This window comes from Amblyomma mixtum, chromosome 3 (genome assembly GCF_055824585.1).
Source record: "Amblyomma mixtum isolate Tamu chromosome 3, ASM5582458v1, whole genome shotgun sequence".
In the NCBI taxonomy this organism is placed as follows: Eukaryota; Metazoa; Arthropoda; class Arachnida; order Ixodida; family Ixodidae; genus Amblyomma; species Amblyomma mixtum.
In genome coordinates, this window is record NC_143014.1 from 364,646,772 (window position 1) to 364,661,710 (window position 14,939).

General features: G+C 46.4%; 2 protein-coding genes across 2 annotated transcripts; one reads left to right on the forward strand and one right to left on the reverse strand.

Moving 5' to 3' along the window:
- Positions 1 to 6,311: 6,311 nt before the first annotated feature.
- LOC149356637 (uncharacterized) lies at positions 6,312 to 6,842 on the reverse strand. The gene is made up of 3 exons (XM_089576394.1): positions 6,819 to 6,842; positions 6,565 to 6,738; positions 6,312 to 6,350 (listed from the first exon to the last, which is right to left on the reverse strand). The coding sequence occupies exons 1-3, from the start codon at positions 6,840 to 6,842 to the stop codon at positions 6,312 to 6,314; spliced, it is 237 nt and encodes a 78-aa protein (XP_089432520.1).
- A 2,929-nt stretch (positions 6,843 to 9,771) lies between these two features.
- On the forward strand, positions 9,772 to 13,332 carry LOC149356638 (uncharacterized). The gene is made up of 3 exons (XM_089584273.1): positions 9,772 to 10,308; positions 11,385 to 11,592; positions 11,873 to 13,332. Exons 1-3 carry the CDS (start codon positions 9,778 to 9,780, stop codon positions 12,265 to 12,267), a joined length of 1,134 nt encoding a protein of 377 aa, XP_089440399.1. The 5' UTR covers positions 9,772 to 9,777; the 3' UTR covers positions 12,268 to 13,332.
- The last annotated feature ends 1,607 nt before the right edge of the window (positions 13,333 to 14,939 follow it).

The window sequence follows — 14,939 nt, forward strand, 5'->3', positions numbered from 1 at the left end:
TGTTGCCCGGATAATGTGGTGGCAGGTGTATCGGATGTTTTCAGTTCGTGCCGGGCCAGGCATCCGGCAACCACGGGATTATTTTGGCAAACTAGTGTTTATGTCCGCTATGTTTGTTTTGTGGCGTCGCCGCTGTCTGGCCGAAGCCCGGCGTCAACCGGCGACGGCTATGTACCCCGCGTTGCAGAGCCTGCGTCTCCTTATCTGGCAATACCTGTCTGAAAGGCTTGCAGCGGATGGGGAGGCGCGGTTTCTGCGACGGTGGCACACACGCTTCTTTGTCGTGCACGAAGGCCGGCTGGTTATGCCGGCGCTGCGGTATTAGCCGGGCCGACCCCCCCCCCCTCTCTTTACCGACCATGCTGGTTTGTTCGAGGATGGTGGTGTATAATTTTGAAAGGGCCAATCACCCTGAGAACGATCCTTGCCCCCCCCCCCCCCCCCCCGTGCTTCGTTGCTACGGGAGGCTGATTCTTCTTTGTCCAATGTTCGTTCTATGCACTATAGGCGGTAATTTGTGATATGTACGGTGTGTTAAAATAAGGTCATGGTGTTTCTGGGTGGCCACCCATTTTGTATACATTTGTTTTGCCCTCAGTCATGAGTGTGTTTCCAATGTTTTGTTTGCTTGCACTGTTGAATAAACTTCCCTTTTATTCAGAGCCCGAATGACTGGAATTCAGTGCCCGGATGACTGGAATTCAGTGCCCGGATGACTGGAATTCAGTGCCCGGATGAGTAGATTTCAGTGCCCGGATAAGTGGATTTCAGTGCCCGGATGAGTGGATTTCAGTGCCCGGATGATGGCTCTCGGTCTCGGCGTGATGTCACCACACTGCCGACAACGGGGGCTAAAAGCATTTCATGCTTAAAAACTTCCGCGAAGGATGCCGCAAGCACCCTTGCTTAAACGCGCGCAAATCTGTGAGCTAAGTGGTCTGGGCTCAAGTGCATGATATTCAGGGCTAGCTGTCAAAGCTTTCTTGCACTCATAGATATTAACCCCTTCATAGATATTAACCATGTCCTAGTTGAAGTTCTGCCGCAAAAGAGGGGAAAGCAGAGCATCTTTATCCTAAATATCTACAGCCCTCCAAGCCGCAAGAAGGAAGATTTTCTGCCTATACTAACAGAATGCACCAGAATAGCCCAGGACAACCCCTTGGTAGTTCTGGGAGACATGAATGCAAGACACAGCTCCTGGGGCTACATAAGCGACTCTCAAAAAGGTGCTAATCTACTTGAAGCCGTGGAAATGCTAGGTTTAGAACTCGTCACTGATATTACCTCTCCTACCAAAACAGGAAACAGTATTAGCCGAGATACCTGCCCAGACCTCACCTTCATTAAGAACATTAATCACGCAACCTGGACTAACCTAGGGGAATCCTTGGGCAGCGACCACAACATCATAAGTCTCTCTATACCAACTGTCAGAATCAGAAGAGCTCTGGGAAATGTACACATCACGGACTGGACAAAATTCAGAGACTGCCCGCCGCCAGAAGGAGGCATTAAAAAATATTCAAGAGTGGACTCAACTAATCAAAGATGCCCACTCAAGCAACACTCGAACCATCCAACGGACCGCAGAAGCACCGGACGTAGATCGCCACCTATTGCATCTATGGGAGGCTCGAAAAGGCCTCACTAAACGCTGGAAAAAGCAGCGTCTCAATAGAAAACTAAAACTACGAATTGCTAAGATTACACAGCAAGCGCAAGCATATGCTATACAACTGTGTAGACAAAACTGGTCTGAGTTTTGTGCTTCCCTGAAAGGCACTCTAAGCACAGCCCAGACATGGACCATCTTAAGATGCATGCTCGACCAGAATAAGGCCAAATCAGTTACCAGCCGAACTCTCCAAACAGTTGCCCATAAGTTTCAAGGCACAGACCAAGACCTCATAACAGCCATGCATCGCAAGTACATAGGAGACCACACCCCTCCATGCACCCTGACCTATGAAGGACAACAAAATCCAAGCTTAGACGCCTCCATAACGGTATCTGAAGTTTATGCTGCAGCAAGAATAACTCAGCGGAACACAGCACCGGGCGGAGACAAGGTTACCAACGCTATAATTCGAAACCTCAGCAACGACCATCTGAAAGACCTAACAAAATACAATAACAAAGAGTTATGGGAGAAAGGCCAGGTTCCAGCTGAGTGGCGCCATGCGGACATCATTATGATTCCAATGGCCGGGAAACCCCCGGCAGTAGAGTCCCTCCGCCCAATCTCCTTAACCTCATGTCTGGGCAAACTGTATGAAAGAATCATACACACCAGATTCCAGAACTATATAGAAGATAACAACTTCTACCCCTACACTATGGTGGGATTCCGAAAAGGTCTCTGTACACAAGATGCCTTCCTAAGGATTAGCGAAGAAGTGCTTAATACAATACCCACCCACGGAGAAAACCTTCTGTTAGCCCTGGATTTAAAAGGAGCCTTTGACAACGTCTCCCATCAGTCTATCCTAGAGGAGCTGAGTGGTCTAAACTGTGGAGAGAGGATATTTAACTACATCAAGGCATTCCTCTCCAACAGAACCGCCACCATAGGCATTGGTGAAGTCCATTCTCATCCCTTCCCCATGCCTAACAAGGGTACTCCTCAAGGGGCTATAATATCCCCCCTCCTCTTCAATATTGCCATGCTAAAGCTAGCAAGAAAGCTTCAAACGCAGCCCGACATAGGCTACACGGTCTATGCCGATGATATATCTCTATGGGCCACACACGGCTCCTTAGCCCAAAAAGAAGAAGCCCTACAAGAAGCCACACACAGGGTTGAAGAATTTGCTGCGGAAAGTGGTCTGGAGTGTGCCCCGGAGAAGTCTCAGGTCATTAGACTCCACAAACTCCCTTACACATCCCCAGGAGAAGTTGAGCTTTTCCTGGGTGGACGCAAGATTAATGAAGTGGACAAGATCCGGATACTGCGGCTCTGGCTTCAAAGTAACCTCAGATCCGACCATATGATCAGAACCATCAAAACAACAGTTAATCAAATCTCAAGAATGATCCGCCGCATTACCTGGCACCGCAAGGGTATGAGAGAAGAGGACACCCTTAGACTCGTCCAGGCCCTAGTTCTGAGCAGGATAACATACGGCCTCCCTTACCAAAAACTGGGCACTGTGGAAACCAGAGCTATCGATACAATCATAAGAGGGGCTTACAAAACTGCCCTCAATCTTCCAATAGCCACTTCTACAGAACGACTCCTAGAGCTTGGTCTGCACAACACTTTTACCGAGCTCCAAGAAGCCCTCTTGGAAAGCCAAAAAGAACGCCTTCTAAAAACCAATGCGGGAAGGACGATCCTGACTAAATTAGGGACATGGCCGGGGCTGGGGACAAGAGGCAGTAAAACCTCTCTTCCACTAAAAACCCGAGAAAAGATCACCGTTAGTCCAATCCCACGTCACATGCATCATGCTCATCAGCAAGGCAGACGACAAGCGCGAGCAAAGGCACTTCAGAAACACCTAGAAAGCGACCGTAAAGCCGTTTACGTAGACATTGGGGCCTACCCCACGCCGGGAAAGTTCTCAGTCACTGCGATTGACCACCAACTAAAACCGGCTCTCCAAGGTTCTATATATGCAGAAAACCCCTCCTCTGCAGAGGCTCTGGCAATAGCTATTGCCATCAAACATAAAGACCAAAGAGGAGAGTCCTCCCACGGTATAACAGACTCCCAACAAGCCTGCCGAGACTTTCTTAATGGCAGGCTTCCCTCAAGAGCAACACAGCTACTTGGCAATCTCAGCCTAACACACAGACTAACATGGACACCTGGTCACGAAGGACTAGCTGGAAATGAGGTAGCCAACGATCTAGCCCGATATTTAAACCACCGGGCGGATCCTCATCCCTACCCCTCGCCCATGCCTAGCACCTATGGTGACAGATTAGAACATATTCGGCTGGAGCGCAGAAAATACCCACCCCCTCACATAAAACTAGACTCCTCCGCAGCCATAGACTGGAGGAAAATTCAGACCAACACTTTCCCTAACTTGTTCATCCTACACAAGATTAGCCCCACTCAATATCAGAATACATGCCCTTGGTGTGGAGCTTGCCTTACGCTCTACCACATATCGTGGGAATGTACAACGAAACCAAAACACTTAACTGTATCCATCCCGACATATGAGCAGTGGGAGGTGGCCCTGACCAGCGAGACCCTGGATCAGCAACTTAAGTTGGTTCAGCAAGTCCGTCAGTCAGCTAAAGCCAGTGGCGCCTTGGACTAGGGGTGCCACCCAAGTTGCTCGAGCAACCTTCTTCTTTTTAAATAAAAGTTTTCTCTCTCTCTCTCTCTTGCACTCAGTGCAAGACATTACTTTTTCCATGTTTTTATGGATACATCCACACAGGTAATAGACAACTATATCTTGAGTGTCGGCTTTGTGGTAGCCATGGTCGTCCTCATGGTAGTCCCCAGAGAGAACTACATACTGCAGTTTTTAGAAAGCTTTATCTCGACAGCTGATTTCATCTCAGCTGCAGCCTTGGCTTTCTAGGTCAAGCTGTCGTGCAGGGAAACTAGAACTGACTCGCAGGTGCCAGAGCAGTTCCCTTTGATGGCAGTTTTGACGGGAGTATACAGCGACAGCAATCTGTAGATTTGGCTGAACTGGGTGATGGTTGGATGGTCCTCGTCACCGTTGAAGGAGCGAACCAGGCCGAAAAATCTCTGTAAATCCAAGGTGCTTGCAATCAAAAAGTAATACCGACGCTCAAGTCTCGATCGCATCCCAAAACCGGCCTGAAGGTATAACTCCGCTCACACACACAAACAGAAAAAATTCAGTAGGCACTTTGACTGTCTAAAGTGCGTAGAGGCGAAAGCGTTTTCCGCACCACTTTCAGTGCTTCTGTGGCACTGGTGGCGTCACATGTAATTGAGTACTAATTACTAAGTGATGACAAATCACTAATTAATGGTTAATTACTGATTACTGCCTCAATACCAATTAACTGCTAATTAAGCTTAAGCTTCGCCTTTAGGAGTAGAACGCGACAGCGTGTTGTAGCGCTGCCAGGGAGTCCACGGAACGCCACCACCCGTTCGGCGCAATGCCTTGCCGTTTCAACGCAACGATTTTTGAGGAAAGGAAATGGCGCAGTAAATCTCTGTCATCTCGGTGGACACCTGAACCGCACCGTAGAGGAACGGAGGAAGTGGGAGTGAAAGAAGAAAGACGAAGATGCCCCTTAATGAAGAAAATGAAAATTGTATTTGAGGAAAGAAAATTACGCAGTAACTGTCTCACACATCTCGGTGGACACCCGTCAAAATTCAGGGGGGGGGGGGGGGGTGCACTTTTTTGACCTAAAGTGTGGTCACTGATGTGTGGTTAAGATGTTAAGCTTCGCGTCTAAGAGTGGAACGCGAGAGCGTCTTGCAACGCTGCCAGGGAGTCCATAGAACGCCATCGCCTATTCGGTTCTACGCCTCGCTCGGCGGTAAATTGGTTTTTGAGGAAAGGAAATGTATTTCTCTCTCATATCTCGGTGGACACCTGAACCTCGCCGGAAGGGAAGGGAGGAGGATGGCAGTGAGCGAAGACACCGTATTCACTAGACGTGCCTTTGTTCATTCCAAACCAACGAGCTGGCATGGAGGAGTGGATAGCATGCTCGTCTCGCACTCCGAAGACCGGGGTTCGATTCCCGAGCTCGACCAATTTCTTACTAGGTTTTATTTATTTATATGGCCTGACTAGAGAAGTTAATTAGGCTAATTGGGTAATTAAGCAATTAACTAAGCTCAGTCCCACTTACTTGGAGCATAGCTATATGGTCCCTTCAATTGGTTGCATGGTTACTAGCCAAAGTACAATTGGCCCCGTTTGAAATTGGCGCACTGTGACGTCACGACCGTTTCGACCAACTGAAAAGCGTGACATTCTCTGTCGACAACTGCTGCTTACAACGATAAGACATTAAAGGCTTTCGCCTTAAAAACTTCGTTACTGAACTCCGAAAGAATTGGCTCATTTCGTAATATAACATTTATGTCTGTCTAGGATGCAGCGGTGAAGAAAACTGAGGCGATTTTGCTATGCCCTGCCCCAGAAATGTCTACGCTTGTTAATACTGTTAATATACCTTGCGTTTCTTACCTCAAGTGGGTCCTGGTTCAGCTTAGCTGTCAAAACGTACGGGACGCCGGCCTTATGCAACTCGTCGATAATATCCAAAATGGATAGCAGTGTTACCCGCAACGATTCTGTTGTCTGACATGAGGCAAACAAAAGCATGTTCTTGTTGCAGTGGTTGCGTTATGTTTCATTTAACATATCCAGGTGGTCCTTGATGACCTAAATATGAAGAGAAATAAACGGTTGTACTAGTCGGAAGATAAAACAACGTATTCTGAAGACGGTGCAGACGACGGTAACAAGGATAGAGAAAGCACATAAAACAGTTTGCCACTTTTTTTTTGTGCCTTCACTGTATACCTGCTGCCTCTTTGTGCCGTTATCAGAATACGGTACAGTTAATAAATTAGAGAAAAGCAGCCTAGACTCATACCTGAATTCGAGGAGAACCCTTCCTGATGCCTTCAGCAGGATGCCTTGCGTTCAGAGCATCGAAAAGGTCGTTCGTGCTCCTGGTAAAGGCTTCGGTGCCGGAGGAGTCTCGTAGCTCTGTGACGCCAGCGTCTCGGTACACCTTCAGTGCAATTGCTGTGCTCCGGCTGAACAACTGGAAAAGGTCAGTTGGATGATGTTTACACTAACGTGGCGTGATAAACAAAGGTCCTAAGCACGGGTTTTTACGGTTACCTGCGTAGCAAGTCGTACATTCATTCTTTGAAGATTATTCGGCTGCACGGGCGCTGCTTTCAACTTCGGCACCACCTTGAGGTGCTTGTCCTTTTCCGTTTCGTACAGAGACTTATAGTGACCAAAATTTATGTTTTGCGTTCCAGACTGAAACGTGAATAAAAAAGGTAGCAGTTCGACTTTCCTCAAAACAATGAAAATTATTTCGTCATGGCTATACTTACTTGGCCCCTTTGGTGCTTTAGAAGATGATTTCTCACACACTTGATGATGTGTAGCACATTGCAGACAAAGTATATGAACTTGCCGTCAGGTAAGCATAGATGTGGCATCTTGTGGCTGGTACCAGCCATGCTGCCGTTCACACCAAAATGCTGCCACATGGACTTGTTGCTTCCCGCTCCATCGCTTACAATGCTGAGGACAGTTGCTCCGTACTTGTGAAGCCTCACCACGGCCTCAAGCACCAGTTCCGCCAAGACGCGCCCAGGCGCTGCGATTTTGGTTGCGAAGCTTGCAATTGACTGCACCCATCCTTCAAACATTGGCACGAACATGAGAACTAACGCATGGTCTGCCTGCTCGCTAACATTTCCGCTGACGACACCACCGTAGTCGATGAAACCGTCGACTGTGTATGTAGATTTGTTGAAGTCATAACATTGTTTCAACTTAATTTTGTCCAAGATTAGAGTGCCGAATTTCATACGCCATCTTTTGTTTCCATCTGCTTTTGTATTGCTTCAAGAGCAACAGCATTAAATCCATATTTGCAGGGAATGCCCTTCAGTATTTGAGTTAGGCGACTCATGCTTGATAGTGGTAGCATCTTGAGGTCATTCAGAAGCTTGTATGCTCTCGGACTTGCCAGTCTCACAAGCATGCTGTTAAGAAGCCATTCGGCATCTTATCTGATTCCAGATAGTGCTTTGGCTTTTATTTGCCTAAATGCCGTGATTAAAGCCAGCCGTTGCAGGTTTGGAAGGCCTTCTAGCTGCCGTTCTAGTTGCTCTTCTGAGCTCTTCTCGAGCTTATCTTTTAACTCCGATATTTCTACCTTCCGTTTCTTGTTAGCTGCCGCAGCTCGCAGCAGGGCTTTTCTAAGACGTCGTGCCTTTCGTTGTTGCAGATGTTTTATTTTTTCAGAATTTTTTGCTTGCCGAATTTGTCTACGCAGCCTCAAGCAATAAGGACAAACTCGCCGCGACGTTATGACAGAGCAGTTCTTGTGATATCTCGTACCTCCGCATGAGCTTTGAGATGTGGCTCCCTCACACAATTTCATTTCATCGATCTGCTTCATCAGAGCTTCTACGTCAGAAACACTCTCAATGTGATATGAGATCTTCTTGTGCAGCTTGCTATACGCGTTCACAGTACATGATATCCGCTCAGCAATCAGAATGGTCTTCCCAACAAGCAAGTTCCCCTGCACTAGACGGCGAGTGTAAAATATGCCGCATCTTTCGTCGGTTGTGTCATCACGAAAATATTCGAATTTCCACTGCGTTGTCGGTAATGCTGCGGACTCCAGACGGTAAAGATTAAAATCACTTTCTGCAGCGCAGCTGTCCGGTTCGGGATGCATTGATGCGCTTTCGGAATCCTCCAAGTTACCTCTTTGCAGTGCTGTCGCGACACAATGGGCACCGCGATCCACTGGAGGCTTTCTCTTCGGCTAGTGCATTTTGGCTTTGAAATATGCGCCGGCAATGAACGAAACAGCCTCGGGAGAGCGCCTGGTGCCAGCATTCATTTCCCTCTCTCCAAAAGCACTTCCTTAACTTGCACTACATGACAATAGTGCTTTAGAAGGTCTTCTTCTTCGAAATGGAGATCACAAACTTTGCATTTCGAAGTCAGTTCGCGATCTTTTCTGTGAAGTGCACGCTCCCACCTTTTAAACTCGATGGGGTCTTTCGGCGGCCCGAAGAAATGACAGTCCGTCGAGTCATCGTTGCGATACCCGCTATTGCACCCCGGTGCAAAGCAGGTTGGCATGAAGAGGCACGATGTCATAAGATACAAACAAAAATTAACCGAGAAGCAGACGACACAAAGCGGCTGTCGCGAGCGCGCTTTAAAAAGGGCGCAGCAGGGCCAGCAACCAACGTCTCCGCTTCGGCGGACGCGGTTACTGCGACGCGCGTCTTTTCAAGGGCGCAGAAGGGCCGGCAACCAGCGTCTCCGCTTCGGCGGACGCGGTTACTGCCAACGTTACTAGAACAAACTAGTAACGTTGGTTACTGCGACGAGCGTCTTTTCAAGGGCGCAGAAGGGTCGGCAACCAGCGTCCCCGCTTCGGCGGACGCGGTTACTGCCAACGTTAAAAGAACAAACTAGTAACGTTGGTTACTGCGACGAGCGTCTTTTCAAGGGCGCAGAAGGGCTGGCAACCAGCGTCTCCGCTTGGGCGGACGCGGTTACTGCTAACGTTACTAGAACAAACTAGTAACGTTGGTTCCTGCGACGCGCGTCTTTTCAAGGGCGCAGAAGGGCCGGCAACCAGCGTCTCCGCTTCGGCGGACGCGGTTACTGCCAACGTTACTAGAACAAACTAGTAACGTTGGTTACTGCGACGAGCGTCTTTTCAAGGGCGCAGAAGGGCTGGCAACCAGCGTCTCCACTTCGGCTGACGCGGTTACTGCCAACATTAGACAGTTTTAGTATAGCGTTTGCGTTTTTTGCGTACGCAACACGCAAGATGTTTGCGTACGCTAAATTCAAAGCGCGATCAACACTTTTAGGTGAGCGTTTGCGGACCGTTCCGCAATAGGCGCTAAGTAGACATACAACATCCAGGTTCAGCCCCGTTTGGGTAAGTACCTAGCGCCACCACACATCGAAAAAAAATTTGAGGTCGTTTTGATCCAAACGAAGCCAAACTCTCAAAGCGCGCGCTTTTTCGTTTTTGTCTGTAACCTCTGCTATTTCGGGTGATTTCCCCAGCCTTCACGACATGCCTTCAAGCATCCTGTGCGATCATCGCCTCCTCTCTGTGCTCACTTGGGCGGAAATCGACGACCTCATGTTGCCGCATGCGGAGCGATGGTTACTGAGAGGAGATTTTTCAGTGGACTACTTGGAGTACGAAATGAGGCGCCAACGGGAGTCGGAGCTACTGCGATACCGTTCCCGCCACGGACTGCTGGACATAGACAACATCGAGAGCTCCTTATTCAAGCAGCAATTTCGGTTTGAAAAAGACGACATTACCGAACTGCTATGTGCTCTGATGGTGCCGGACACTGTTATTAGTGCCCAGAACGTCAAGGTGCCTGGCCGCGAAGCACTCTGCCTCACCCTTCGTCGGCTGGCGTACCCCAATCGATGGTGCGACCTAGAGCTCATCTTCGGGAGGCACACTTCGGTCATGTCGAGCATAACATCGAAAATGCTCAACCACATCGTCACCAACTTCGGGCACCTTTTGAATGACATTAACAACCATCAGGGGCTTTCCACTCCCACTCTCAGGGAATTCGCTAATGTAAGTCAGTTTTAAGGCGAAAGCCTTTAATGCCTCGTACTGGGAATACTGGGAATCGAACCAGGGCCTTTGGCATTAGTGAACGCATGGGTTTCGTAAATAAAATAAAAGGAATAAAAAATAATAAAACAAATAATAAAATGACAAATAAAATAGAAGAATAGATAAAAACTAAAGGCAAAGAAACCAAAATAAAGTAAATGTTAAATGTAAGATATAAAAACAATAAGAATAAAAATGAAAAAATAAAATAAAAAACCAAACAAACAGTGCGCCAGAAAAGGCGCTCCGTTCCAGGCCTTGCAGCACTTTAGAGAGCCAAAGTGCCCCTTGAATTTTATCACTCCAAAAATTAGACATATTGCGAAAGTGTCAATAGTTCCACGTCGCAACGGTCCATAAATGTGAGACACTACAATATTAGGATGGCCGCTGAGGCTACCTGACCTTTTTAAAGCTTTTACCATTAGCCATTGCTAGATTTCGTCTTCTCTGTTATTACTAGGTAGTTAAACTTTTTAGGCCCTTTACACCACTGATCACGTTCCACATATTTATTAAATCCCGCAGAAAACATTTTCCATACCTTGTGCTTGGCGCATGATGGCCTTAGCTGCCTATGTGCCATAAAACCCAACACAACACACACACACACAATATTAGCAATCACATCAGCGCTGTGTCGTCCGTTTTCTTGTCTTTTGTGCTCGTCTTCGGTCGCGCTGTTTATTCAAGATGCTTAACCAATTAGCCCGCCAAAACGTATTAATTAAATAGAAACCTTACACCTTAGCAGTGTGAGGTTACTATATGGTGCGGGGGCAGCAGTGTGCTGTTCATCTTTCTTTGGCTGTAACCAAAGATGAAGCATTAGATCAGTCGGTATGGATCGCCGCATGCAATTTGCCTGAGCCGAGGAAATAATTTATAACGCAATTTCTGATTTTATCATGCAGGTTCCATTACCACAGTGTGTTGTGCTAAAATTGTAAAAGCTCACATTTATGGTTTGTTATGGTCTGAAGGTTCATGTATGCCCCACACGGTTATTGATTAATCATTTTTTGTTGCTACAGGCTGTCAAAAACAAAGGTGCACCTCTGTCAAACTGTGTTGGATTCATTGATGGCACTGCCCGTGCCATATGTCGTCCCAAAAGGAACCAGCAGGACTACTTTTCGGGACACAAAAGAATGCACTGCGTGAAATATCAATCACTGATGTGTCCGAATGGTATCGTGTGCCAACTAGATGGACCTTATCCTGGAAGACGACATGATGCAGGTAAGTCACTGGGCTAGATTACGCAATTATGGTTGTGTAATCTGCTGCAACGTGTCACAGATTTGAAACTCATGACCTGGCAGACAAAAACATAGAATCTATCCTACTACAAGTTGCACTTAGTGACAGAGTGACGTGTTCCAAAGCCAGATTGATTTCAGGAGGCCTAAAAGTGTTCAGAGCTAACCTTATTGCAAGGGTGCTATGTACTTTGACTACAGGAATGGCTCTAGTTTTAGGTTTCTGTGCACGTGCCTTTATGTGCGTTTTTGTGTTGCAGGAATACTGGAGGCAAGTGGTGCATACTCCAAAATTGAAAAGCTTGCCAGCGAGGAGAACTTTGTTATCTACGGAGATCCGGCGTATCCGTTGAAACCACTGTTGCTGAAGCCCTACGGAGGTGCTTTCCTGACACCTCGTCAGCAGGCGTTTAACCATGCAATGAGCCAAGTTCGGCTAGCGGTTGAATGGGGATTTGGGAAGGTCGCCGCAGAATTCGCGTTTTTAGATTTCAAAAAGAACCAGAAGCTTCTGAGACAACAGGTGGCACAGATGTACAAAGCTGGGACTATTCTCACCAACTGCCACACCTGCATGTATGGCAGTCAGGTGTCTTCATACTTTGGCCTGTGCCCTCCATTGCTGAAGACTTACTTGACCCCATCTGCTACATAAAATGCCACTCTAATCCCTTCAAGCACCAATCAAACCTGCTGAGAGAACAACAGTCCTGCCTCATTAATATGACTCCTGTTAATATGGACGACATGAATTATGGACAACTTTTCTGGGGATTAAACTTTTTTTAATGTGTTCATACCTTGTTAATATGGAAACTCGCTGTGTGGTGAATGCACAAAGAAAAATGCTCAGAGCCCATAGGGGCTTTAAAGTGAAAGGTTGCTAAGTCTGCGCTCCCTTACCATTTGCCATATTGCATAAACGGCTCTGAAGGAAAGTAGGTATTCTAATTCAGCAGCTCTTAGCCGACAGAGTCGTGAGGCCCTGGGATGTGAACAGATGTAGAAGGAACCAGTTCGTCTGGCCATGAGACGCCATGAAGCATATACACATATCCCTACACACGTGAAATGGTACATTATTTTGAGTGTAATGGCACTCAGGATAATACACTTTGGAAATCCCAAAACTGTGTCTCATCTCGGCTTCAATGATCCCCATTATGCACAGAACCATACCTTAACCATAACACGTATTTTTTTCTTTGCGATTCGTTTGCTCGGGAACCAAAGTGTTCATATTAAAGAGGCACGACTGTAACAACGTTTAGCTTGTATCCACATAACCTTGACACAGTGCTTGAAGGGACTAAGTGAATGGGTCTTTTCCTCATGTGCAGTCACACTAATGAAGGTAATGAAAGTACACGTCTTGCAGGTGAAATGAGGAGTGGTATAGAATGAAAGCAATCATTTTCCACCATTGTCTTTGTGTACTTTAATTTATTTAAAGGAGGCATGCAAAGATAATATAGCAGAACCTGTTTGTGTAGGACATTGCACTTTCCCACAGTTGTCTTTGTGGACTACAGTTTATTTATTTTTGTAAGCAGGCGGTCCACGACGTTCATCATTGCCTGATGTTGGGCTGCAGAGCGATGACGTTCTTCTGCAAGCTGCTGTAGCAGTTCTTCTTGCATCCTAAGCTGTGCTGCATGCTTCTCTGCTTTGCGGCTTGCTTCCGCCTCCTTCAAACGCACCTCAGTGAGGGTTCGCTCCCTTTCCCACGCAAGCCGGCTCTCCTCAAGAGCCAAACGCCGTGATTCGATTAGATTATCTTTTTCTTTCATCAGCATATCATGCCGCATCCTCTTCTCTAGAAACTCATAATCTATACTGTCTTGTTTCCTTTTCCCTGCAGAGGACAATTCACAAAACCTGTTAAGCATGCAACTAATGCAAATTGCATCACAGGAACTTCATACACATGAGCTAAAATTTAGAAACACAGGTGAAACCACTGTTATTAACATAGCTGGCACACGAGCAACCCTTCGCATGTGAGGCCAATGTGAAATGGAATGCCTCACGAGTCGGCATCACTCTCACGGAAAGGTCTGAAGAATGCGGATCAAAGGCAACAAAGAATACAGCTCCTTTGCTGACATCCCTCTTACTTGAAAAGTAATGATGTAAATGCTTTTTGGGTCAAAGTGGTGAAGCCTGCATGCCTCAATGTTTTTCACTGTCACGTCCCAGGTGTACTGGTGTTATCACTCCTGAGAAAAGAATCATTCATTTTGTTACCCTTCAGTGTCATGTATGTGATTAAACGAGCTATGCTTTCACTTCCCCTCGATTTGTGTTCAATTTTTGCTTCCAGGGATTTTAGAAAGGTTAATTGAGCCAAACTAACACCAAAGTCCTACAAATTTCCGTGTTTCTTTGTGTTTGTCTCTCGGAAATCCAAACAATGTTCTTGTTGTCGAGCAAGATTTAGGGCTCATGTGTACACGTTTGTGACCAGAATAACAACGCTGATATTGGAGATAATAAAAAAAAGCTCTCGAGTGGCGAACCTCTATATAATGTGCCATATAATCCTCGCATTGCTTACAGTCAACAGTGTATTGCTATGCACTTGAGAAGAATGCACTTGTCTCATTCTCATTTGGCATCAAGCCTTCGTATAATCTCTAGCTGCATGACTTCCTGCTCAAGTTGGTTCTGTTTTGCAATAACTATTTCAGAGTGCATATTTCAATCAGTATTAAGGCCTGCTAATTTTGCCTCAGTCATAGTGACAGCAGTCCATCCATATTCAGCTAGTGAAGAATTGATTCTGGCAGATCATGAGATGCTACATTTTTAGTGGCACTTTCACTTCACACAGCAGAAGAATGCAGGCAGCGAAAGATAACTTAGTAATTCATGCTACACCTCATAGCCCACTGCACAGAAACCCTAGCTTGTCTGTATCACTGCAGTTCTAAGTACCTACAATGAGCCCTCTGATCTAATTGATATAAATAAAACTTAGTCTAAGTTTAATTCTGGTATAGTAAAAACAAGTGGTGCAGACCACCTCAAGTAATCAATGACAACCAAGACCTTGCTGATTAATTTTTATTTTTTATTTTATTTATTGGTACTGCGATCTTTTACAAGACCTTCGCAGGGTGGGCACACAATACATAAATTCTGGAAACAACAAAAACGACCTCAGGAACAAGCAAACCCTACAAGAACAATTGATCAACAATTTAAGATCAAGAACACAATTGCAAAAAGTACAAACGAAACACAGAAATGTAGCGGTACGACATTATAAAAAAAAGTTAAAGGTGGCTTTCAAACCTTTTTAGTGAAGTTTGGGTTACTGCATCA